Source organism: Lepidochelys kempii, chromosome 9, assembly GCF_965140265.1.
Source record: "Lepidochelys kempii isolate rLepKem1 chromosome 9, rLepKem1.hap2, whole genome shotgun sequence".
Taxonomy (NCBI): Eukaryota; Metazoa; Chordata; order Testudines; family Cheloniidae; genus Lepidochelys; species Lepidochelys kempii.
Genome location: NC_133264.1, coordinates 45,022,982 through 45,050,702, shown reverse-complemented (window position 1 = coordinate 45,050,702; position 27,721 = coordinate 45,022,982). Strand labels below are relative to the sequence as shown.

The 27,721-nt window shown below is 42.0% G+C and overlaps 1 protein-coding gene across 1 annotated transcript in view; it reads right to left on the bottom strand.

Annotated features, from left to right (window-relative positions):
- ARHGEF4 (Rho guanine nucleotide exchange factor 4) overlaps positions 1-27,721 on the bottom strand; it is a 331,988-nt gene that overhangs the window by 300,992 nt on the left and 3,275 nt on the right. The window contains 1 exon segment of the mRNA XM_073360097.1: positions 13,123-13,158. Coding sequence (XP_073216198.1) covers positions 13,123-13,158 — 36 coding nt within the window.

Here is a 27,721-nt window from a genome sequence, read left to right as displayed (position 1 = left end):
TGTATGCAAATTGTCATAAATATAAAGGGAAGGGTAAACCCCTTTGAAATCCCTCCTGGCCAGGGGAAAGCTCCTCTCACCTGTAAAGGGTTAAGAAGCTAAAGGTAACCTCACTGGCACCTGACCAAAATGACCAATGAGGAGACAAGATACTTTCAAAAGCTGGGAGGAGGGAGAGAAACAAAGGGTCTGTGTCTGTCTGTATGCTGGTTTCTGCCAGGGATAGACCAGGAATGGAGCCTTAGAACTTTTAGTAAGTAATCTAGCTAGGTATGTGTTAGATTATGATTTCTTTAAATGGCTGAGAAAAGAATTGTGCTGAATAGAATAACTATTTCTGTCTGTGTATCTTTTTTGTAACTTAAGGTTTTGCCTAGAGGGGTTCTCTATGTTTTTGAATCTAATTACCCTGTAAGATATCTACCATCCTGATTTTACAGGGGGGATTTCTTTATTTCTATTTACTTCTATTTTTTATTAAAAGTCTTCTTGTAAAAAACTGAATGCTTTTTCATTGTTCTCAGATCCCAGGGTTTGGGTCTGTGGTCACCTATGCAAATTGGTGAGGCTTTTTATCCAACATTTCCCAGGAAAGGGGGGGTGCAAGTGTTGGGAGGATTGTTCATTGTTTTTAAGATCCAAGGGTCTGGGTCTGTAGTCACCTAGGCAAATTGGTGAGGCTTTTTACCAAACCTTGTCCAGGAAGTGGGGTGCAAGGTTTTGGGAAGTATTTTGGGGGGAAGGACGCGTCCAAACAGCTCTTCCCCAGTAACCAGTATTAGTTTGGTGGTGGTAGCGGCCAGTCCAAGGACAACGGGTGTAATATTTTGTACCTTGGGGAAGTTTTGACCTAAGCTGGTAAAGATAAGCTTAGGAGGTTTTTTCATGCAGGTCCCCACATCTGTACCCTAGAGTTCAGAGTGGGGGAGGAACCTTGACACAAATACTCATTGAAGTTTAACTGCTGTACAATCCAACAGACTAGACTTCTCAGCACAGAACTCAATAATAAACTCAACAGTACTGTAGCCGAAGCTTCTCCCTTTCCAGTGGGCACTTTAAACTGCAAGCAGCCACCAGAGGGCAAGCTGCCTATACTTATATAATAAACATTACAACTGGCTAAATATAGAGTTATGTTTCTATTGATTGAACTGCTTGCAGGGAGTAGTGATGAGCCAGTTTTAGTTTGCGAATGACTGTCTAGTTTTTCTTTATCTCCAGTCAGGGAAATTTTGGAACGACTTTAGCTCAACCAGTTTGATCAGGTTTTTTTGCAGAAATATTCCTATTTGCCTTCCAAGTAAACCTAGCAATTTTCATTCCTTGCTAGCTTTTTAGAGCAAGTCAATCCTTAAAAAATTAAGGATTATAATGGAAACCGGTGGCAACCTTAAGTATTGAAAGATTCTAATCTCTGCATAATGTACAGTGTGTTTTTGTGTGTCCTACCATCAAATGTACTGTGCTCATGCTGGGGAGAGGGAATGCAGGGCTTGCATGCTTCTCAGAGAAGTCATTGCCTGTATAAAGACTGCAGGATTAGGCATTTGGTTTATCAGTATTTTTGCACTCAACAGTTCTTCATATGGCAGAGTGCTGGTGTTCTCAAGCATCTGCTTCTCCTGCAACCAGTAAACAGAAGGGAGGCTCTAGAAGTCATGTAGAAGGAAGCTGTGGGACAACTGGAAAGGGCACTCTTGTTTATTGATGTTAGACAACACAAGATGTGTAAATCATCTGGAATTAGGTTTGAACTTTATTTTCTTTAAAAGAATTATTACTTAGCGAAAATGCATCTTGCAAATAAAGAGCTGTGCCTGAAACAACTAGGAATTACATGAACATGTATATAACTCAGGGCAGTATGACTTGCACAAGTGAAACTGAGTCTTTGCCATAAAAACAAAACCTCTGAAAAAGATTCAATACAATATTTTTGCCAGTTTTTTGCTTACCACAAATAATATTTAAACTCAAAATACAGACAATTGAAGAAATAGCCTCCGCGGGACTGAATGAACAGAAGTCATCATTTAGGTTTGGCAGGCTAACACAGAACATTTTCCAGTCTTGACAAATATTACATTTGGCTGTCTTTTTGTGCCAGTCCACAGCACAAGTGCTGAAAGACCCTTTGCATATTATACTACGCTAATACATGACAAGAACAAACATTTGCATCTATACAGCTTGCTGCAGCAGAATGAACTCAGTTCAACAAAAACAGCCTGATGCTAGAAGTTGTGCTGATTTTTCATTTGTTGTGCTTTTGAACAAGTTATGATCCTTTGATCCTTGCAATTCCTCAAAGTAAAGCACCAACAAGCTACAATTGTAAGCAAATTATTTGGGCCAGATTTTGTCCTGAAGGAATTGTCCTGCTTTTGGGTGCTGTGGAACTGAGCTATCCCACTAGGACCCCAGGAAGAATTGTGCCCCAGTGTATCCCCATGGTTTCCCGCTCTAGGGAGCAACTCTTCTGAGGCTAGCACTCTGTACTGGAAGGTGCAGGGGGGGGCATGGCCATGCCTTTTGTCTTTTTGGGGGTGGCTAGCGCTAACAGAGAGTTATCCTTGCTCAAGCATGTGTGGGGACTTGCAGTTCTGTGCCTGGTCCCTGTGGAGGAGGAATAAGACAGGGAAAGACTCCTCGTACCCTCGCGTCTTGCACAGACATGCAGGAGAGAAATCCAGCCTTTGTCAGCTGTGCTGAAGATTTGATTATCTTTATAAATTGTGAAAACTATAAAAATGTGTATTTTTTTTTTAAAAAATCCCTTTTTAAGGAAGTAACTAGTCAAATAAGTGGGTTTTTTTAAGTCAGTGCTGTGCAATAGGTTACACCTGCTGTCAGATGTTAGCTTCAAAAGTGGTTCTTCGGAACTGGAAGGCAGTGCAAGGATATCTATGCAGAGTGATATGTGCTTAATGTCAGTGAGTAGGGAAGGGAAAAGACAGCTGGAGGTATGGAGGAGCATTCCTGGAATATTTTAAACTAGGTGAAGGAGGGAGGAAATGGACTTTAAAAGCAATGGGGTGCTTAGGAGTTCTCTTTAACACATAATTGGATAGAGGGGTGACTTCATTTTATTGCTCTGATGGCTCTCATTGTAATTGCAGTTGTGGTACTATTGTGTGGCATTCTACATTATTTCTTAACTTGTCTTTCGGCAGCCATGAGCATACAATGAATAAAACATAAACAAGTTAAAGCCGTAAAAAAGTATGAATATGCTTTGGAATGGTTTTGGCCTCCTGTGATTCATTAAGCAGAGTCTTCCTAGGTCCACAACACTGAAAAGTGATATCAATTGTCCTAATGAAATCTGTCTGTAGCAAAACAGATTCACAATTTCTACCTTAGATGCTAGTCTCCAAAGGGTTTTCATCTGGATAGTGATGATTAAACCAGGGTTACCAATGTGTCTTATTGCATATAGTATGCCAGCAGCATTTATTGGACTGTAAATCCATCTTTGGAAAATAATGGGATCTCCCCATTCTCTTTACAATACAGACACTTTTGACTTATTGCACAGATGGTGGCTGGAGCAGCTTTGCTACCAACAAATATGGTTTGAAATGTTTGTTATTGTGTAACCTTACAATGTTTTGCTGTCTTGATGTAGCCTCATTATAATTTACATTGCTTCATAAGGTTTCATGTGTGCTGTATAGAATCCACCAAATTGTAATGAAATGTCCCTCCAAGAAACCATGATGAAAAGAACAATCAAATAGCCCCATGTAATTGCCTAGAAAAGCAATTTAACCACATTGAAAGAGGATCTTAATTATTATGCCTCTCAATTTTTATTGACAGTAGCCGGGGAAAACTGCAAAGCCAGGCAGATGTGAGTATGAAACTTATCAAGCCCAGCAACCCAAGTACTGGAAGTGTACAGTTGTCCACTCCTCAACTGATCCACCTTCACTGACTGCAAACAATACACGGACATAGTTTAGCTTTAAGGGGGGTGGGGGTTTTAAGTGTCCATTGGAGTTCATAAAAATGAGTGGCAAATAGGAATTGCTAGACCTATTCATAATGAAGTCAGACTCCTACCAGCTTCCTCCAGAGAGCTCTGGTTCTCAGCATTCCCTGCTATTCAAGTCCTAAGCTGGCAAAGTCATTTTGGCTAGAAATGACCAAGATGAGATACTAAGCTCACTTCTACTAGTGATACAAGGCAGGAATTGAATTCAAGAATCCAGAGGTAAAAGTCTAGAGGGATGACCCATTGCTGCCGTCTGGACTGTACAGGCCATGCAGTTCTAAGTACGTGTTTTCCTAGCTTAGTGACCTACAGCTAGGAAGAAGGGTGCTCTTAAGGAATGTTCTTTTTGCTCCTCTGACCCTAAATTTGTACCTTCATGAGGTATGCAAGGCCTGAGGAAGCAGAAACTGATGTGACAAGAGAGGCATTCCAAAATGGTGGAGAAATGTGAGGGCATCCAGCCTCACTTTAACTTGGAGAGAACAAATGGCAGTACTGGAAACTGTTGTGTGCCAGTTGGTGGACACACCCTTAGAGTAGAATTAACTGAGTTCCCCTAACTCTAACAGGGTGTAGCACCACAACCAACCTGAGGGCAAGTCTACACTGCAGTGCTACATTGGCGCAGCTGCACTGATGTAGCTGCACCGCTGTAGCCCATGTGGTGAAGACGCACTATGCCGACGGTTGAGCACTCTCCCATTGGCATAATTACTCCACCTCGGTGAGAAGCAGAAGCTATGTCAGTGGGAGAGCATCTTCAGCTGACATAGCACTGGGTGAGGAGAGCACGAAACTTGCGTCGTTCCAGGGGAGGGGCGGCTTTTTCATGCCCCAAGCGACATACGTTAGATTGATTTAAGCGGTAGTGTAAACCTGCCAAGACCCAAAGTCCATGGTCTGAGACCAGAAACAGTTACTAGGTGACCTGAAAGGAAACCTCTCCTGGCTGACCCAGGAGCAGCTGAGCTAAGCTTGACTCAGAGGCAAAGAGTAACTTTTATCTTTTACCAGAAGCAACTTCGCTTCTCAGTATAGAACTGACCAAGAAGGGGAGGGAGTGTTCCCAAGGGGACTGGAAAAGGACTGAGCAGCAATATAAAAAGAAACAGCTCTGAATTCATCTGTGAAGCCAGCTCCTTTCCCTCAGTGGCCTTAGGATCAAAACGTGAGATGCTGACAGGCTGCTGCTGTAGCAAAGGAAGCTCAGTGCTGGGCATGTACCAAGGCCTCAAGTAGAGCTGCAAGGAAACTTCTCTGACGAAACCACAACACAGGTTAAACTCTGCCGCAGACACAAGCCTCATGCCAGGTTTGGAAATTGGGGCTGAGTGAACGTGACCTAAGTTTATGATTCTGGATGGAAACCAGTCAAACCTGTGACTCTGCATCATTCTGACCTGAAGCTAGCTATGAACGTGACAGTTTGGTTTCATTTTAAATTTCTGAGCTCATTCAAACCTGAAGGGAGGAAGGATGGTTTTGTGGTTAGGGCACCAGCCTTGGAATCAGGATATCTGCATTCAGTTCCTTCATCTGCCTCAGATTCCCTGTGTGACCTTGGGCAATGCACTTAATCTCTCTGTGCCTCAGTTCCCCGTCTCCCTACATCACAGGCGTGTTGGAAGAATAAATTCATTAATACGAGGCACTCGGGTACCATGGTAGTGTGTATCTCATCAGAGCCGAGATGGAAACTCAAGGGATGTAAATGTAGGTGGAAAAAAAAATAAAGTTGGCATGAATCCTTGCAAACCAAAACAGCATTTCTCACAGCTCTTGGTGGATAAATTAAAAATAAGGAGCAGGTGTCTATCATAAAAGTTCCTTACATCCTAAAGATAGCTTTCTTTTTCTTTCTTCATATGAAAATGTATCAAAGGGGACAGGTAATTGCTGTAGGAATATCACCTTCCTCCTTTACACTAAAACAGCTCAACTAAAATCAGCAGTTAGGAAGCAACTGGTTAACTTGTCACGTGTCCATACCGTGTGTTTCAAAATAAGATGAGTCACTCAAAGGCATAAAGTTAGTTCTATTGGCAGCAAAGGAGACCTCCTAGAAATATAATGGACTGCAACAACTCCAGAAACGTCAGCTAGTAGCAAATGCATCAGCAGTGTACTCCTTAGACAAATTTTATAGGCTTTAGTGTATAAGTGCGCAAGCAAGTTCTAATTGTAGAAGAGTGAGTCCAGATTACATCTTCACCTTCAAAGCTGGCACTAACAACAGCTTCTGCAGAGACAAATATCTGGCTCTGTGCTTCATTAACTTTTGAGAAAGCATTTGACAAAGTTCCAGTGCAGAAGGCAGTGGAGATTTATAGCATCTTCTCCAGAATAGCTGATGTAATCAAAGGCTCATTCATGGAGTGAACCAGTGCTGCTTCACTACTCGAAACCAGGTAACAAAGCCACAAGAAGATGCTTCCTTGAGTGAGTCTTAATCCACCTACGAGAGGGATTGCTAGGTAGGCCTTTTTATTGGCACTTAATAACAATCTGTCCCCAGGAGCCACAGGGTGACCAGCAGGGTCCCAGTGAAGACTGGCTGGAAATCACCCCAGGTTGCAGCAGAGGGAGCCAGGGCAGCAGTGAAGAGCGCATGTGGTGGAGGGCAGCGCAGCAGGGGCACACAGTGAATTCAAGTGACCTGCCACCCCCAAATGGGTTATGCTTATCTAGGGTGGCATCTGAATGCAAACAAGGATAAGGAGGCCCCTGTTGGGATGGATAATTCAGTGTCTTGTTAGCTAAACACTGCCTGTTTATCCCTTCCTTTAGGATCAAGTGAAGAGATCACAGGAGCTGGTGACTGGCTGTGCAGAGATAATACTGTGCACTTGGCCCCTGATCTGGGCTGAAATGCTTCAGCAGAGGAGACAGCAGGGAGCTGCCAGGCCTCCATGGGTTGACAAGGCCAGAAGATGTGTAAAGCAGCTGGAATGGGGAGGGTCAGTAATTACTAATCATAGATACCATATTTAGTACGTGAACTACTCAGGGACGATAGAGACATCTCTCTGACAGGGGAGCAAGTATATATTGTTAGAGAGGTTAATTATCGGGGAACCAGCCTGTTGTGGGGGAGGCAGCCAAGCTAATTGCTGGCACATCCTGGTGACATGTTTCCAGTGCAAGTATTTATTCCATAGGGGTCTGGTTGCTTGATAAACCAGAATCAGAAGTGGATTTAGAGGAAAGCATCCCTTAGAGATGCTGGGAAAAAGGGATAGGTTCCTAATATCTGATACAGCAAGGATGCAATCCCATTACTCCAGCCCCTTAAACCTCACACAGGGGAAGCATGGCAGGATCTGAGCAATGGGCTGGGGACCAGTTCTGGACGGGCGGGGGGCTGACAGCAGCCCTCCACTAAGTTGAATGCATTAAGGAAGGAATGGCCTGCACTCCGAGGTATTGCTGGATAGCTCCCTAATAAGTTCAGTTAATAAAGTTATAGCCTTAATTAAGCTGCATTCCCTGCATCTTGTCTGTCTTCTCACATGTCCAGGAACATAAAGAGCTCACATTTAGTTGCCAGTGTATATCAAAGAAATCAAAATTGCAGGCCAAATACATGCAAATCAGTTACTGTCTAGAATAACCCTCCTCCATGCTCAAAGAAAATATTCTAGCTTTGTTAATTCAGTACACTGATTTGAAGGATAGATGGCAACCGTAGCAATAGTCCTTTCAGAATTAGAATTCTATAAGCATGATTAGGAAAAAGTCATAAATCAACGTGCTGTATAATTATCTCAGGGTAAAACCTAAAACTGTTCTTTATTAAATGAACACCTACTGCTTCAATGTATTAGTTTTACCCCTTGATAATGAGTGTTGCCTGGCTGCATTTCTAGAAATTGGCACCTCGCAGTCAGTAGCTGGGGAGTATCTGTTGCAAATGTCTTGAAACCTGCAGTTGTGTGTCTTGTAAAAGATATTGTGATTGCATTTATTAACTAAGCCCTCTCATTCTATTCCTTACATGTTCTGGACCGGCAAGTACTACTTTAAATTCATTTGTTGCACTCCAAATTAACACCCCAAATGAGCAACAAACCTGCTGAAAGAACAATGACTGGTGTTCAGAAATGATGATGAAACCCAATTTTGGATACTGTTGGGTAATGAACACAGTCCTTCCCACCCTCCTGCAGCTCCAGCTGTTTTGCCCAGCCTAGCGGGCATTGACATGGCACTGCTCTGCCAGCTCTTAATTTTTAGCTTTTAAAGTTAAATTAGGATTCACTTTTAGCTATCTTTTGTAATAAAAAATTTAGACACCCTTGGCTATGGGCAAAGACTACTGAAAGCTATAACTGGTTAATAACTTCAAATGTATATATTTATAACTAGTTAATAACTTCAAATTTATATATATATATATATATATATGCCAATATCTGCACTGGCATACCAGGCACATAGGAACAAGGAGAACAAAGATCTAAGTGCTTTGTTTGGTCTTTTATGCAATTCCGGATGCTGGGGTGTAGCTCCTCCTAACCAGCACATGAAGCCAGTACCCTGAGGGTATGTGTACGCTGGCAAGATTCTGCACCACAAGTGCAGAAAATTATTAAAACGCTGGAATTAAACCACTGCTGTGTGTCCACACTGTGTTCCTTGTGACGCTGGAGCGCATCCACATTAGCAGCTCTTGCAATGGCGAAAACAGCAGTGCATTGTGGTAGCTATCGCACAGTGCAACTGGCCGCAGGGTGCTTTGGGAAGGGTTTGCAGTGTCTATGGGGCAAGCACAGTGTCATATGATGCAGGTTTCCCAATGCTATTGTTCCATGGGCATCCTACTACATTGCCAGCTTTTCAACTGAAGTGTGTGGGGGGAGAGTGTGTGTGTGTATGGAGTGGGGTAGAGAGACAGTGTGTTTTGGGAGACAGAGAGTGTGTCAGCATGCTGTCTTGTAAATTCAGACAGTGGCAGGAAGCAACCAGTCCTGAGGCAGGGGGAGGGGGAAACCCCGACATCAGCCCCCACCTCCGTCCCTGGGCTCACTGCACAGCAATCTCTCTCTCCCACACACACATACAGACACCTGCCTCTGTGTTCAACAGCACAAGCGTTCCACATTAATGGTTTGCTTTGTGTCCCGGAGCAGATCAGCACAGCACACAACGGCTGTCAGAAACGGTGCTTTGAAAGGGGAGGGGCGCATGTCTCCAGGGAAGCCAAGTTAAGAACAATGAGCAGAGCGGTCACTTGAGGCATTACAGAACTGCTCCGGAGGCCAATTACAGCGCAGAAAGCAATCAAGTGTCTACACTGGCAATAGAGCGCTGGAGCCTCTACACAAATAGCCTACGACTCTCGTCCAGGTGGGTTTTTGCAGCGCTGCAGCTGAGGAGTTTCTGCATACAAAGTGGCTTGGCAGTGTGTACACATCTGCAGTTTGAGCGCAAAAAGCTGCTTTACTGCACGGAAACTTGCCAGTATAGACAAGCCCTAGAACTTATTAACAAGGCCACCCCCTACAAAAGTGGATTGCCTTCTGACTCCCACAGCTGTCTGTCTCCAACAGGTGGAGCATCAGAAGACTTGCTGCCTGAGAGGAAAACCGAACACAAAGGAGAAAACTGAGTAGCCTCAAAAGCCTACAGAGATTTCTAGCCACAGATTGATATGCAGCTACCTTGGAGAATTCAGTGTATACAATCTACTTATACCTCTAAGATCCAGGTTCCTAAAGAGGAATAGGCTTTTTTGAAAAAGCAGAGTTAGTATAACTCATACAAAGCAACAATAATTTCCTCAAGAAAACTTTCCAAACAATCTTAAAACTTCACTTTTGTGTCCAGAATGCATACACACACTTCACTGGGAATGCCCGAGAAATGAAAGCTCCAGGTCAGCACCTACACATTTTGAATGAGATGCAGCTGGTATGGCCTTGTGCTTAAACTGAAATATTCAGTTTTACAAAATAGACTTAATAATTTTTACTCTTTATTTCATTATCCCTTTTTTCCTTGGGGCCATTGTAAAATGTGCTTGTAGCAAAAGCAAAAGTCTCTGAAGTTCAATATAAAGAATTGTACATACCTGGGACAACTGATAGGTACCAAATATTGTTTTTTTAACACAGGTTTTTTTGTCCTAGTTTCAGGTAATAGTTGGTAACTATAAAGTCATGGCTGTAAATCTTGATTATAACTTAATTTGGCCAGGAGTTTTCCTCCATCGAACATTAGAATAAACTATAGCTAGCAAGAAATGTAACAGTAACCAAAGAACAGGCTTGTGGTATTGTAAAGAATCCACATAACATGAGAAGTCTTCAAAATATGCATCCAATCAGTTTCCTTCGTAACCTTAGAAAAGGAGGCTTCTTGTGTTCAGCATGGATTTTTGCAGGTAAAGCCAGTTAAGTAGAACACTTTACTGATGAGTGACCAGTGGCTCTTTTGAAACCAAATCCAACTTGGAATTGTAAATCTCTATTGGTAATAATATCTAATAAGCCTGCATATTTATGATGCAAATTCCAGTAGCAAACTATAAACCGAATAAATGAAGCTAAAGATATAGTTGCATTTCATTAAACAGTAGGAAAGTTCACAGTGGAAAGTGAGTGGCTTTGTCTTGTTCTAGAGATGAAATGCTGTAGTTTGTGCAATATCACATTATTCATAGCGGATTTAATTTGTATTTTGCGGTCTTAAATGTCATTCTGCAACTAGAGGGGATAATTGGCATATTGTCTATTTATGAAGAAGCTACTTCCACTTCAGCAGAGAAGCTGCTTCTCCACTGTTCTTCTTTACTTTAACCCCTGATTTACGTTTCATTAAACATTCAGTGACAACCAGATAGATTCACTGCATCACATGCCTTGTTTTCTGTTGATCAGGAAGACAGGCAGCTGACAGGAAACTCAGCTGGCTAAATATACCTATTCTGATGCTAGCTTGCCATTTTTCACATAGCTGTCACTGACTCTCTGGTACGTGCAAATGACTGGACAAGATTATATTGCTGGCAACAGTCACTGAGTTGGCTTTTGCCCAGCTCCTGTCTCCAAGGTGCATATCAGAATAGGCAGCTGCACCAGACAAGCCACTGACAAATCTGTGGTTCACCCCAAACAAGAGTGGGATTAAAGCAATAATCAGGGATAGCCAGTTTCCAACACCCGTGCACTGATTAGCATGAGTAGCTCCATTGATTTTATATGCTTACAGATTGCTAATAAATGCAGTGTTCTACCTTTGCACAGCATCAGGGGGTAAACAGCAGGTCTGATCTCCATGCAGCACCATCAAGGGTAGCCCCCTTGTTATGCTAGTGAGGGGTGGGCGGGACTCAGTTTCATAGTTGCATGGATCTTCCAACTACTTTCCTTCTGATGCATATGTCTCTCATCCCCGGCTCTGGGTTCCTCCTCCCTTGAACTCTCCTATATGACTCTAATTCCTGCTCCTAAACTAAGCTGAAAAGTTTAAAACAGGAATAACTACATCTGTACCACAAAGTGTTGTTATCTATATTCTACTAAATCTTCTGTAAATCTGTATTCACAATATATAACCTGCAAAATTAAGCCTTGGGATATTTAAATACTTTTAATTCACACTGTAGGCAGATTTTCTACCACTGCTTTACTGAATGACAATTACTCTGGTGTGGATTGTGGATTTTAAATTGTTAGGCTGCCTAGCATGGTGGATTGGCATCTTTGCTGATTTAAGTATATGAGCTAGATTTTGCCAGACTGAGTATGGAGCAGTGCATAGGTGCCCTGCCTCAGGGAGAACACTTAGAAAGCATTGAGTCTCAGAGGCATAACTTCTCCTCTCTTGAATTGGACAGAGTAAATGATTATATACTATTTCAGGGTGCAGTGTCCTCTCTAATGCAACCCAGTACACTGGTATGTCGGAGGGGCGGGGCAGCACCATGGGTCTGCCACTCCTCATCCCTTCCTGTCCATTTGCTCATGGGGGATAGTCTGGGCTGTGCAGCCCTTTCTTACTCCTTCTGGGGCCATGGTTTGAGCAGGTCTCGTAAGGGATGGGGTTGGGGGCTTACTCCTCTGCACAGCCACGTAAGATGATCTATGCAGTCAATATAAATAGTATACAAAATCCATGAAATCAATATAAATAGTATGCAATGACAACTTAAGTAAAATAGAGCAAACACCTCCACTGGCGTAACTTAAAACTCTTAATAAAAAATGTTCCTAGGAACTAAGCGTTGAAATCATTCTTGGTATAAAGAAATGCATAGGACTGGGAAAGGCATGTCACCTCAAAATTGTCTCTTTATAGCTGAGAATAGGCTAGTCTGTCTGAGCTTCAAATGGATATGGGATTTCGTTCCAGGGCTTTGCACACAAGGAAGATTGTGTTTACAGGAATGTGTGCATGTGCGGTAGGGGGAAGCAACTACAGAATGAGACACGTACAGAGCGAGTCACTTCCAGAGCTAATCAATGTCCACATAATGAGCAGCCTACTCAGCTGAATATTGATTAGTTAGTGCTGGCAAGGTTTTACTCTAGGGAGGTCAGTATTCCTGCCAGCTGCCTTGTAGAAGACAAAGGAAGCCTCAGCAAATTATAAATGGCAGGGTTTTATTTGAGAGGCACCACTTGGGCTCATAGTAGGGAAACATGTTTGGCTGTAAAACTAACAAAAATGAAACATCAACCATCCTGTTAACTTTTGCTAATAAGTATCAGTGTATTTTATTAAATGCAGTCAAAAATTTGCCCTCATAGAACTTTTTTACTTGCAACTATAATATTAGAGACTATCATTTGTCATTTCTACTGGTGTGGGGGAGGGGGAAGGTTGTTTTGTTTTTTGGTTGCTGGAGGTTCTCATTCCTGGACTCACTCTCCCCTTCATAAGAAATTCAATGCTTTCATAAACAACATATTGGGGTCTTGCCCAATGCCATACAATTGTATGCTTCATGTCCATTCATTAATGGAATTATTTTAAATATACTAAAATCATTGTTTTTCCTACAATTAGTTAGTTACGTAGTCACATTGCTGCAGGAGTGGCATTGGCAGACAAACAGAACTACTAACAATAGTCTGATGAAATGAAAAACTATTCAGTCTGTGACTAAAAAGAAATCCTACCTTTTTAGAAGCAGAGTCTCCTTTCTCACAGGCTCTCTATGGAAAGAGAAATGGTACAAGTTAGGAGAAGGGGATCTGAAAACAGTATTCTACGTCCAATGGGCCCAGTTTGTTCCTAGTGTAACTCTCTGACTTCAAGTAGAGTCACACCAGGGATTAATTTGCCTCTATGTCTTTGCCAAAGAGAACAACAGAAGCTGGCCAAAAGCAGCTGCTTTTGCATTTCCTCAATGAATCTGTTCATTCTACCCTCATGATGGAGAGGCTGTAAACAAAGGCTCTTCATGATGTCTCATTGTGCTATGCATAATTATACTGTATACACTCCATAACTATACACGCTTCAAGGCACGTTGCAAAAGCTTTCTACTTACCCAGGCTTTTTCTGAGAGGAAGCGTTAAATGGAGAGAGGATACAGGTAACAGTTAAAATGAAAAAGAAAAAACCTAATAGCTGCTTGGGATGGCAGTTGGGAATGCTCCATAAACAGTGTGGGGGAGGTCAAGGGGAGCGTTAAGAAAAAAAGGAACTAACAAGACCTGTGCCTAGCATCACCCTGATCACTTTGCTTGTATGTTTTAGCCATTTTGCCCACCCTTTCTTTTTTGAGATTATAAACTCTTTGAGACCAGAACGGTCAGGTTTGTATTGTGCTTAGCACAATTAACTGGATTGGAATTTGGGGGGATTACCATAATAAATATCATCTGGGTTCCTTTCCCCCACAATCCCCTCAGCCCCACAAAGTTGGGAGACTTTGCCCTCTGACAATGTGACCCCCTTCCCATATGAAAGGATGCTTCTTAGGAAACTCCATCAGAGGGATCTCAAAGAGTTTTCCATTTCCTCTGGTCCTTTTCAACAGATTTTTTGGTGGGATAGAGCAATCTGGCCACCCTTGTTTATCAGTGCTGGACCACATGCAGTTAGAAGCTGTCTTCTACAGACTCAGTAGAATTTCTATTGCGCAAAAAATTTACAAACTCTCTGAACATTGCACTATTTTAATCACAGAATGCACAAGTTTCCGCAGGTTCACTAGTGAAGATCCACATCGCCTATGATCTCTTTTCACTGAGGTAGAAATCAGGAGTCACTCCATTTCTACCTCAGGAGTCAATGACTCCATTGAGTCACTGGACTTACAGCAGAGGGGAAAATAATCTGCTGTAAAATCAGGATAGGGTTAGAATTTATTTAAGCCACATATGTTTACAAAGATTTTTTTACCACGTGGGAGTGCAGATATTTTTAGCTCCTTGGTTTACGACACTTATTAATCCCACTAGTTTTGCCAGCAATATATGACAATTTTGTGAGCTTCCTTTTCACAGGTCCACATTCTGCTGCCCTTACATTGAACAGTGTCTTATGCCAGTAGTAGCCCCTTTGACTTCAGTGGAACTGTTAGTAAAGTTACTATTCAGTGTAATTGCAGGTGGTCGCATGTGGCTGTCATAAATATAAAGGGAAGGGTAAACCCCGTTGAAATCCCTCCTGGCCAGGGGAAAGCTCCTCTCACCTGTAAAGGGTTAAGAAGCTAAAGGTAACCTCGCTGGCACCTGACCAAAATGACCAATGAGGAGACAAGATACTTTCAAAAGCTGGGAGGAGGGAGAGAAACAAAGGGTCTGGGTCTGTCTGTAGTTTTTTCTGCCAGGGACAGAACAGGAATGGAGTCTTAGAACTTTTAGTAAGTAATCTAGCTAGGTACGTGTTAGATTATGATTTCTTTAAATGGCTGAGGAAAGAACTGTGCTGAATAGAATAACTATTTCTGTCTGTGTATCTTTTTTGTAACTTAAGGTTTTGCCTAGAGGGGTTCTCTATGTTTTTGAATCTAATTTCCCTGTAAGGTATCTACGATCCTGATTTTACAGGGGGGATTTCTTTATTTCTATTTACTTCTATTTTTATTAAAAGTCTTCTTGTAAGAAAACTGAATGCTTTTTCATTGTTCTCAGATCCCAGGGTTTGGGTCTGTGGTCACCTATGCAAATTGGTGAAGCTTTTTATCCAACATTTCCCAGGAAAGGGGGAGTGCAAGTGTTGGGAGGATTGTTCATTGTTCTTAAGATCCAAGGGTCTGGGTCTGTAGTCACCTAGGCAAATTGGTGAGGCTTTTTACCAAACTTTGTCCAGGAAGTGGGGTGCAAGGTTTTGGGAAGTACTTTGGGGGGAAAGACGTGTCCAAACAGCTCTTCCCCAGTAACCAGTATTAGTTTGGTGGTGGTAGCGGCCAATCCAAGGACAAAGGGTGGAATATTTTGTACCTTGGGGAAGTTTTGACCTAAGCTGGTAAAGATAAGCTTAGGAGGTTTTTCATGCAGGTCCCCACATCTGTACCCTAGAGTTCAGAGTGGGGGAGGAACCTTGACATGGTGTCAGCGGTGGGATTCTTGGGGCAGTTGGCCTTTACATGCCCCAGCTCGTTACATTTAAAACATTGTCCAGCTGACGGGTCACTGGGGCGAGGTGGGTTGCTGGGGAATGGGGTGGTGGGAGGATAAGGGGTCTGGAGGGTTCTTTGGGAGGTAGGTGGGGCCTTGAGCGGCCCCCGGTACTAGGGTGTGGTCTGGGGTGGTCCCTTCTGGTCTCCGCTCCAACTGCGACCAGTTTTCTTCTTCTCTGCCACCTCCACCCATCTGGCTCCAATCTCTCCTGCCTCAATTACAGTTTTGGGTTTCCCATCTAGGATGTATCTTTCTATTTCCTCAGGAACACCCTCTAAGAATTGTTCCATTTGCATTAGGAAGGGCAAATTTACTGGAGATTCAACACTTGCTCCTGATATCCAGGCATCCCAATGTTTCACAATGTGGTAGGCATGTCAGGTAAATGACACGTCTGGTTTCCACCTTAGGGCTCTGAACCTCCGACGAGACTGCTCGGGTGTTATCCCCATTCTGACTCTCGCCTTGGATTTAAATAGTTCATACTTGTTCATGTGTTCTTTAGGCATTTCAGCTGCCACCTCACCTAAGGGTCCACTGAGCTGCAGCCTCAGCTCTACCATGTATTGGTCAGTAGAGATGTTGTACCCAAGGCAGGCCCTTTTGAAGTTTTCTAGGAAGGCCTCAGTATCATCACCTGCCTTGTAGGTGGGGAACTTTCTGGGATGGGAAGTGGTACTTGGAGAAGGATTACTAGGGTTTGTTGGGATATTCTGCTGAGCCTTTATCTTCTCCATCTCCTCCACATACTTCCTCTCTTTTTCCTTCTCCTCCAGTTCTTTGTCCCTTGCTTCCATAGCTCTCCTGTGAGCAGCCGCTTGGTGTTGTTCTGCCTCTCTCGCTGCCTCCCTTTCTTGTTCCTTCTTCAGCCGCATGAGTTCTATCTGTCTTTCATGTTCCCTTTGTTTTTCCTTAGCCTGAAATCTGGCTAATTCCAGCTTTTGTCGAGTCGTGGATTTTATCATCCTAACCTCTCTGTTTTTTAACTAACTTTACACCCGAGGTTTAGAAATAAACAAACAAAACTTGGCTGTAAAATTTTGCTGTGCTGGAATAGAATACCTATTCTCTGATAGTGATTGTCAGCCTACAGAAAAAGACAATTTCCTTGTCTCTGCTCTTGGCCCAAATCAAAGCAAAAAACCTCCAACTACTTGGAAACCTGCTTACCAGCAGCCCAACGGAAAAAAAAAATTTCCTTTTCAAACCTGTGCTCCTTGTAAAACAAAAAAATCAAAATCCTAAAAAAAAACAAAACCCTGCCACTTTTGTCTCCAGGCAAATGGGTAGAACACCCCCCTCCCTATTTACTTTTAGGGGAAAAAAAATAAAAACCTCTGGGTTGGAAGACTGTGAATTTCCCTGCAGGAGTTAAGTACCCTGCCTCCAGGCAAAGAAAACCTGCAATTCACAAAGATAATCCCCTTTTGTCTCAGCTCTGGCTCCAAAGCAGAGAGAAAACAAGCTGCTTTTCCAGCACCTCCAAAGGAAAAAAAATTTCCTTTTTAAAATCTGTATTTCTAGTTCAAAAAATCTCAACTGGATCTCAAAATGATTTCAGGTTAATCCCACTACTATGCCACCATGTCAAGGTTCCTCCCCCACTCTGAACTCTAGGGTACAGATGTGGGGACCTGCATGAAAAACCTCCTAAGCTTATCTTTACCAGCTTAGGTCAAAACTTCCCCAAGGTACAAAATATTCCACCCGTTGTCCTTGGATTGGCCGCTACCACCACCAAACTAATACTGGTTACTGGGCAAGAGCTGTTTGGATGCGTCTTTCCCCCCAGAATACTTCCCAAAACCTTGCACCCCACTTCCTGGACAAGGTTTGGTAAAAAGCCTCACCAATTTGCCTAGGTGACTACAGACCCACACCCTTGGATCTTAAGAACACTTGCACCCCCCCTTTCCTGGGAAATGTTGGATAAAAAGCCTCACCAATTTGCATAGGTGACCACAGACCCAAACCCTGGGATCTGAGAACAATGAAAAAGCATTCAGTTTTCTTACAAGAAGACTTTTAATAAAAATAGAAGTAAATAGAAATAAAGAAATCCCCCCTGTAAAATCAGGATGGTAGATACCTTACAGGGAAATTAGATTCAAAAACATAGAGAACCCCTCTAGGCAAAACCTTAAGTTACAAAAAAGATACACAGACAGAAATAGTTATTCTATTCAGCACAGTTCTTTCCTCAGCCATTTAAAGAAATCATAATCTAACACGTACCTAGCTAGATTACTTACTAAAAGTTCTAAGACTCCATTCCTGGTCTATCCCCGGCCAAGACAGAATATAGACAGACACACAGACCCTTTGTTTCTCTCCCTCCTCCCAGCTTTTGAAAGTATCTTGTCTCCTCATTGGTCATTTTGGTCAGGTGCCAGCGAGGTTACCTTTAGTTCTTAACCCTTTACAGGTGAGAGGAGCTTTCCCCTGGCCAGGAGGGATTTCAAAGGGGTTTACCCTTCCCTTTATATTTATGACAGTGGCCCATATTGAATTACTTAAATTCTGGCACCTAGTCATGTCAACATAGTCCTAGGCACTAGACTTCATTGTGGACTATTGAGCAAAACAATCCTGAGATTGCTTGTGTAGCCACTCTATGCCAACGGGAGACAGCTTTCCCGTCAACATAATTAAACCATCCCCAACAAGTGGGAGTAGCTATGTCAGGCTGAGAGGGTCTCCCGCCAACATAGCACTGTCCACACCAGCACTCCTGTCAGCATAACTTATGTCACTCAGAGGGGTGTTTTTTTCACACCCCTGAACAACATAAATTATACCAACAAAAGTGCTAGGTTAGACAGCTGACTAGCAAATTTGAGAGACATTTTTAAAAAAGCATAGCACACCTCTTAATGCTATTATCTCTAACTTATCTTACCTGATTAACCTCAACCACACTGACTGCTTTGGCTAGAGGCTACAAATGGTAAATTTCAGGCAGATTGGCACTTTTTTGAGGTGAGTGTAAGAAAACCAAGCTTGTAGAATTTGAGGTGCTTCCAGAGCTCTGTAATCACATTGAAATAACAGCTCCCTCTCTCCCAGGAGAGATTTGTACACAGCAAATATTACCACCCACACAATGCTAGTCATGAGGCACTCCCATTGAAAGTATCAGGGGAATAGCTCGGGAAGATGGTGGAGAACTAAAAGGAATAAGACCTGCTCCCTCCTCTGCTCAAAGATCATGGCTAACACTATTGTCCTCATCTAAACCCCAGTGTCTTATAAAGAAACATACACTGCTAGTAGTCCCAGGAAATCTCCACTAGCATCTGGCACACTAGACTATATAGTTACTGCGTAACCATTTAATGAGCCGTGGACTCTCTAATACTGTTATTTAAAGATGCTTCTGTTCAGTTCTCTATTGAGTGCAACCCCTCCCCTCTGCAGCCAAGTTGTTAGGCCCTGTTATTTTATTTATGCACTGGCACTCAAGGGAGTGTCAAACCGCAAGTGCTAGAGGAAAGAAAAATATTAATTGATTTCAGTAGAAATTACCTTTGAGGAAAACTCAAGTCAAGCAATTTTCATGCTGTAAAGAAGCACAGGAGGTTGCTGTTGTTAAGCTTATAGTTTAAAACGTGGGTCCACAATTTAGGGCTGACAAAAGGAACAGCACTTACAGGGCAGCTGATGCAGTAAACTATACTGCACTGTTGCTTTACAGAAACCAACACAGAAAATATCACTATTAAAATGCTATGTTATAAAAATCCTCCTCTAAAGTTTTCCCCTTTGATAGTAATATTGCTCTCTGAATTACGTCCAAGAAACATCTTAGGGCCTGATTCTGCAATCCTGGCATGTGGCTTTATTAGGACCACTGCCACGAGTAAGTGCATGAGAGCTGCAGAATCCAATCCAATGCAAGGAATTTCACCACTGTAAGCAACAAGGTGGTCTGCCGAGGTAAACCCCTTTGTGTTTGGTGCTGGTGCAACCACGACTGGAGCACGATGGCCAGTTCTGGTGTCCACAATTCAAGAACATTGTTAATTGATTAGAGAGGATTCAGAGAAGAATCTCCAGAAGGATTAAAGGATTGGGAGACATGCTTTATGCTGTGTATAGAGAGAGATTCATGAGCTCCATCTGCTCAGTTTAACAAAGAGAAAGTTAAGGGGTGACTTGGTCACAGTCTATAAGTACATGCATGGGGAACAAAAAGTTGATGATAATAGGCTTTTTAATCTAGCAGACAAAGGTCTATACCACAACCCAAAGGCTGGAAGTTGAAGCTAGATAAATGAAGGCTGAAAGTAAGTCACAAATTGTAACAGTGAGAGCAATTAATCACTGGAATAATTGACCAACTGCAGTGGTGGGTTCTCTATCACGGGCAATTTTAAATCCAGTTTGGATATTTTTTCTAAAAGATCTGCTCTACTTCAAACAGGTCTTAATAAATCCTATGGCCAGTGTTATATAGGAAGTCCAATTATATGATCACAGTGATCCCTTCTGAGTATATAATCTGTCAACCTAGAGGATTATAATGCTTTAGCCCCAGTAGGGAACATCTCAAGGGAATTGATGCACAGCAGAAAAAGAAAACAGAAAGGAACTGGAAAATATACAGGACCCATTCAAGAGACTGCACTCAAAAGCATAATTTTGTTTACTTTTTTAAAAATGTCATCTTACCTATTAAAGCAAATTTAATACTTAAAGGGTGCCAATTTGAGTACAACAATATTTATAGAATGAACACACCATAGACAATGGCTATCCAACGTGTGCTGCCAGCGTGTCTTAACTCTCATTTCTCTTTTGGGGGAATCATCTCTAAGGGCAAGAAGGCAATTGGCCTTTCTACTGACACTGCCAGCATAGTATTAATCAGTGAAGTAGTGATGGCAGTTTTGTCCTGTGTGGACACCCACTGATAAGGGACCGGAGAGCACTCAGGCCTTTATTTTGCAAACTGACCCAGGTGAACAGACCTCTATGTGCCATCACGTGAACAGACCTCTATGCGCCATCGACTCTCATGCTTGATGCACTGACCGGCTTGTGGGATTGGAATATAACTCATTCACACTGAACAGGTCTGAAATGCTAACAGCTTTCATTCAATACGTATGTAGCCCAGACTAGGCCTGCTCTGCAGCTCACTGCTAATGAGAGGTGTCAGAAACGGAGCAGACTCAGATCACAGGGCTTCATGCAAAGCATCAATTTTGGCTTATGTGGGTTCTAACCTCTAGTTCCACTTTGTTCTGGGTTCAAATGAAGGCTAAAACACAGAGCTAAATGCAGGAGAAACTGCCATGTTTTTTGTGGCTTGGGGTCAAAACCATCTAGATTTTTACCCAAACCATAAATCAGCCTAGGCTTGCTTGAAATTTTGCCCAGGGTTCCTGAAAAGTTCATGAACTTTGGTGAACATATCCCAAACTTTACATTGGAAATTAAAAACAAAACAAAACTTTCCACTTTCAACAGGTTTTATTACAAATGTTTCGACTAGCTCTCCTACGGATCCCTTAAAGGAAAACACCAGGGTTTTTCTATTAAACACTGAGATCCTTCCCCATTCCTTGTATTCTTTGCCCAGTCTCCATTTCCCAACATGTCTACATTTTTCATCAAGGTTCCCTTTGTACCTCCGATGAACCTGGGGTCTGGGATGAGACAAAGGCCCCAACCATGGAAACAGTTAAGCTTATGGATAACTATTTCACTCACATGGATAAACCCAGTGGGATTACTCATGTGAGCATACCTATGCCTGTGCTTAAGCTTTTGTGGGATCAGGGCCAAAATTTGCATGCTGTCTCAATGGGATCAAATTGTGACAAAATGAAATAAGGAGATCTTTAAAAAGTGAATTTTTTTAACAGGACAGGTTTCAGAGTAACAGCCGTGTTAGTCTGTATTCGCAAAAAGAAAAGTAGTACTTGTGGCACCTTAGCGACTAACCAATTTATTTGAGCATAAGCTTTCGTGAGCTACTACGATGAAGTGAGCTGTAGCTCACGAAAGCTTATGCTGAAATAAATTGGTTAGTCTCTAAGGTGCCACAAGTACTCCTTTTCTTTTAACAGGACAGTCACTGTTAGTTACTCATTTTAGTGTAAATGCAGTAATAATTCCATTTTAAATAGCTCTGAATTTCTTTGTATTCTTTCATAAATGATTTAAAGTGGTGTGGTACCCATGTGGGTCCAGATCTGGAGAGCTCTGTGACGCTCAAAAGTTTCTCTCTTCCACCAGCAGGGGTTGGTTCAGTAAAAGATATCACTTCACCCACCTTGTGTCTCACAGTATTTAAGATCCTTTGCAGTTCACCTTTAGTTTTCGCACTCATCTCTGTGGTTGGTGTCCCATTTATCTCTAAAGAGCTTTCCCTTTTTACTGATATCAACACCGTGTTTTACTATCAACTCCTATCAAGCCCACTTAAATCCCTGATCATACAATGAGTTCTGTGCAGATTCAGGGGCAAAAAAGAGCTATAAGGGCAAAGACAGAATAGGTAGGATATTGGGAGAAGGATATGGAAGTAGATTATCTCTATATGCAACTCCTAAAGCTCCAAAAATAAACATACATCGTTCAATTTAAAACCAAACTAGTTTATCCCTGTAAAATTTAAAAAAACATTGAAACTTGCTTAAAGCAGCTTTCAAAGCTACCTGCTTTTCTCATTTATTTTTCTCTGTTCCAATTGCCTTTTGAAATAGTTTCCTTCATTGACTAAGGTTTACCATTTTCATCACAGCAATGTTACACTTTTTTAAAAGTCAACTTATACAAGTCTGATTCTGATATTCTGCAAAAAATAACACTAGCAACTTGCTGTAAAGTATCCACCTCCCCAAGGATTGCATATTTTGAAAACAAATGAGGTTTGAAAAACAATCTTTCAATTCGGCAGATTTCATTTCAGTACACTACAGCACAGTCACATCTTGAGTTTCAAACTTAGCCTGTCCAAGTTGGCAAGTATAATATATTCTGTATCTAACCTTTTTCTCAAGTGATGAGAGATTCAGTCTTGCTCCCACTGAAGTCACCTTTTTCATAAGCTTATTGCTGAAATTATTTCCAAGTTGTACATTATGCAAATTCTGATTTGTTTGACCTTCCATGACACTGACTTCTCCCTAGTGGTCTAGCGACACCTCCTGTAATCTCTCATATCCTACCCATACAGCACATCCTTGTTATCAGCCTCACACACCTGGTTTTAGTATTCTGACAGTGCTTACAACTTAGCCAAAAGGACATGCAATACACTGTTGCTAAAGCCTCCTTTCATCACCCTTCTTCCTCCCCTCCATATGTTGTCCTAAGAAATTCCATTTTAAGTATTAGATGACTTTTGCCCCGGTAACCTGAATTAAAAACTTTGTCTAAATTCTACTTCCTCCTTGCTAACAGGTACGCATCCTTTATATTTCTACTCCTGCTCATTGTAGTATACCTATAGCCCCCAACCAAGCTTGGGCTCCCTATTGTGCTAGGCACTGTGTATACACACCGACGCTCTCTTACCCAAACAGCTATACAGTCTAAAATGGGACTAAGAATGGGAGAAAGGAAGTACTGTCCCCGTTTTGCAGATAGGGAACTAAGGCAGAGATTAAATTATTTGCTTAAGGCCACTCAGGAAATCAGTGGCAATGACAGTGCCAGGAGCTGAACGCAGAACTCTGATGCCTTAACCACAAGTCCACCCATCCTCTTTTAATTGTTGCTCATCAAATCGTGTATCTTCTTTCTCCCTTCCAGTAAGGCTACCTGTCCTCACAGACTGTACTTCAGGTTTGTCTTGGAATATCCTAGATCACATAGCATATGAGTGCAGAATAGTGATAGGCAACCCACAGAGTTTCACTTCAGATACTCATCTTGTACCAATCTCCTGGTGTTGGCAACTAGGCTAAAAACCCCATGAGAACAAGCTGTTTGTCAATATTTCCCACGCTTGCTGGCTTCAGCTGGACTGGAAATACAATGAGAATAGCTTCACTTGTGCTGTGCTTGCAGATATTGCTACCTTATGCTGTCATTCTGTTCTGTCCCAGGCTATATGAGACCCTTCCAGGAACACCACCTGCTGCAGGAAGTGGTGGTGATTCAAAAGATGGCTCTCTTCACTTTAAGGCACTATTAACCCAATATGGTATTATGGGACACTAAATTGTTGGAAATGCTGTCTTTTGGATGAAAAACCGTATCACACTGATCATCAAAGATCCCAGGGCTCCTTTTGTACGAGTGTGCCCTGGTGTCTCAGCCTGCTTCCATCAGCGCTAATTTGATTTTTTTTATTTGTTTCAAGAAACCGTCCATTGCTCCCTTTACATTCTGCTGATATAAATTCCCCTGCATATTGAGCTTGGCATGCTGTTCTTCACTTTCTGCCTAAATCGTGTCTGCATTTTATGACATCAGTGACTGTACTTGTGTAGGGTCTCTAATTAATTTCTGAAATGGTTTAAGTTTTTCAGGGTCCTGTACAAATGTATTCCAGTATTTTTCACTCAGATTGGGTGGGTGAAAAACCCCGCAAAAAGCAGAAGCAGATGAGTGGGGATTAGCTTTCCATATTTGGCTCACATTTTAAACCACTTACATGATTATTGCCAAAGCCAACCATTCAAAAATCATGAGATTTTAAAATTTGGGGTGTACTTCTATTTGCCTTTTGGTTTCTAGAGCTTTAGGTGTCATGGTTCCAAGATCTCCTCCACATCCAGGAAAGCTAGAAAGTCTTTTTTTCTTTATTTTTCCTTTTTTTTTTTAAGTGAAAGCCAAGATTCTTATGTAACCTGTTGGCTTCAGGAGCTGGGACTTTGCCATCAACTCGCAAGTCTTGGGTTGCCAGCACTGTATGACCAAATTCCCAAGCAGGGCCCTGTTTCCCACACATTGATATTCACTTTTTATGCACTTTCATTTAGGCATTTTTCACTACTGTGAGTATATAATGTCTCTTCAGGAACATAACTGAAGTGAGGAATGATTAGATTAGCAGCTGTCTGTGAAAGCAAAGGATGACTGCACCTTCATTTTATGCAGGAAAGTTGGGTGTCAAAACCGTGAGTGCCATTTTATAAATGGTATTATAGCAACTAATATAAAAAAGAAAAAAGAAAACATTTACTTGGAAACAACACTAGTCCCCTCTGCCTGCCCCACCCCTAAACTTTCTGTGAGAGCACAAAAGCTGTCTGTCTGCTTTGGCATCAAAGAAACATTTTTAAAATGTTTCCACATACTATAAATTTTTTCTTGTCCTTTTAAACTTAGCTCTGCAGGATGGCCCAAATGGATCAAAGAATGGGAGTTTAATTCTTATACAGTTTAATGTTCTTTAGTAAAGCATTTTGTCCTCCTTTTAGGAGCAAAGTGTCTTACCATGGGAAAAGGCTAAAAAGTCAAATGTACCTCCTAAGTTTGTCTCCTCACATTTTGTAAGCCAAGGGCCTATTTAATAATACTTTGCATTTCCATTGTGTTTCTACTCAAGGATCTGAAAGTGCCTTAGTACTGAATTTAGCATTGCAACACTTCTGGGGGGGCACATCATATGATCACCATTTTCTAGATGGGAAAACTGAGGCATAGATTTAGATCACACAGGAAGATTTCACTACAGCTGGATACAGAGCTAGTGTTGCCTGACTCCACGTCCTGTGTCTTAACCATGGGAAGTCTTTTAGATTCCTCTATCCCAGGTAGATTTTCTGGTGCCCAGTGCTGTAATCTTTACCTTTTGCTAAATGAGTTTAAAGAGGATCTCAGGATGGAGCCTCCTTCCATTTTCTCTTGGTATGATCAAAATGACAGGCTATGTGGACTTAGCATAATCAAAATGGTGACATTGCCTAAAATTCTATATTGACTGTATAGAGTCAAGGTGAGTGAAGTAATATGACTTCCCCCACCTTGTCTCTCTAATATTGTGGGACCAACATGGCTACAACTCCACATAGATTGACTGTAGGCACTCCCCCTGATTCTATCCAAGAGTGAAGCTGAGAGTTAGAGGGGTTTGTTTTCCCATTTCATCTGGTGAGGCAAATGCTCTGTATGGACCTGTTAGATCTCACAACATGCAAGATGGAGGGACAGCTTGCACTTCCTTATGTTATTAGCTGCATTATTGCACACCAAGTTCATTTCATTGGAGCCTGGCTGGGTGTGATTGGAAGGTAGATTTCACTGAAGAGGAGTGGCTTCTTCATTGGATTATGCAGCATTCTTCCTTAGCACATGTGCACATTTCCAAACATAACAATACAGATCCTGAATTCACGACCACTTATTTGAGCATCCCCCTCTGTCTTCCCTCCAGAGATTTACACTGGTTCTTTAAATCAGTTAAGTTAACCCAACATAAATCTGGAGTAGAGCCACTCGTTGGGGTCCTCCAGCATTTTTATGCTGCTTTCATGCCTTAAATGCTGCTATATTTGCCCACTTTCATCAAGTATGGACAAATAACTCTTTATTTTAAAGACATCACAAATAATTGCACTTAAAACATCAACAGATAGGTTTTATACCCTATCAAGACTAGTTCAGTGTTTCTAGCCAACTACAAAAGCAGTTTCTCCTCCCTTGGTATTCACACCTCAACTGCTAGAAGAGGGCCTCATCCTCCCTGATTGAACTAACTTCGTTATCCCTAGCCTGATTCTGGCTTGCATATTTATACCTGCCTCTGGAAATTTCCACAACATGCATCTGACGAAGTTGGTATTCACCCACGAAAGCTTATGCTCCAATACGTCTGTTAGTCTATAAGGTGCCACAGGACTCTTTGCCACTCTTCTGGCAGAAGTGAGCCATTATCACATCCAGCAAAGTGGAAGAAATGCAGCTCCTAAGATTAGGTGTCTGTAATGCTATCAACCCTTCCAGGAAAAGCATGGAACCTTCCAGTCATGTGCTGGCAGTAAGTACAGAAGGAAATTATTTTAAAATACTTTGTTTTAAATTGTTTGCAGTTTTGTAACTGTTTTGGTCCCAGGATATGAGAGACAAGGTGGGTGAGGTAATATCTTTTATTTGACCAACTTCTGTTGGTAGAAGGGACCGGCTTTCAAGCTTAACAGAGCTCTTCCTGAGGTCTGGAGAAGCTAACCAGAGTGTCCAGGCTAAATACATGGTGGGACAGATTGTTAAGCATAAGGGATTCACACATGCTGTAGGAGATCACCTAAAATGAAGCCTGAGCCCCGTGACCCCGAGGCAGCTGGCATGGGCCAGCTGTGTGTTTTTAATTACAGTTTACACATATCCTTAATCCTCATTCTAAAGGAAATTTGCACAACACCTTCAAAAGATGAGCCTGGAAAATTAAATTCTTAACTCTGCTGGACACTAAAAACCATGGACTTGATGGAGTCTGGTTGTATGGCTCATTACAACAAGCTATAACACAGCCTAGTGCCTGCCAACCCTTGACTTCCCACTTCATTTTAAGCTTCTCCTTCCCAGCAACAGAAGTTGGAACAATAAAAGGCATTACATCACCCACCTTGTTTTAAATTGTCTACTTATAGTTTTTTAAGCCTACGTGTGTACTCTGTTTGTGATTTACAGTCATAGACAGTATTTTGTACTTATTTAAAGTCACAGATACTGATCCTGCAATGAGGTCCACACAGGCAGACCTATCTTCCTGAACAGAGCCCCAGTGGTAATGGGGTCTGCCTGTCTGGAGCTCATTGCAGGAAATGGACCTAAGTTAATGCAAAGGAAAGAAAATGTATATTTTTTGGCTGCTGCCATCATTAGCGAATGCCATTATATCTATAAAGTCTGTTTCACAGACCAGTAGCTCCTGAGCACGAAGATTTTTTTTTTAATGAAAGGGGTGTCAGTATTAGGAAATGTGGCTATATAAAGTGTATGTTGTTGGCTTTTCTGGCTAGATCATTCTCTGCCTTTATAAAGGATGTTTCATACTCGTTCTGTATATCACCTTTGCATGGCCTGTGCTCTCTGAACATATTGGTTATGGATTAGAGCTGGACCTGAGACATGGCTTGCTGAATATTAAATATTCTGGAAATATTTCAACTCTCTGCTTCTTGGGGGGGGGGGAGGAGAGTGAGGGGGAAGTTGAATTTCCAGGCACACATTAAATGATTTACAC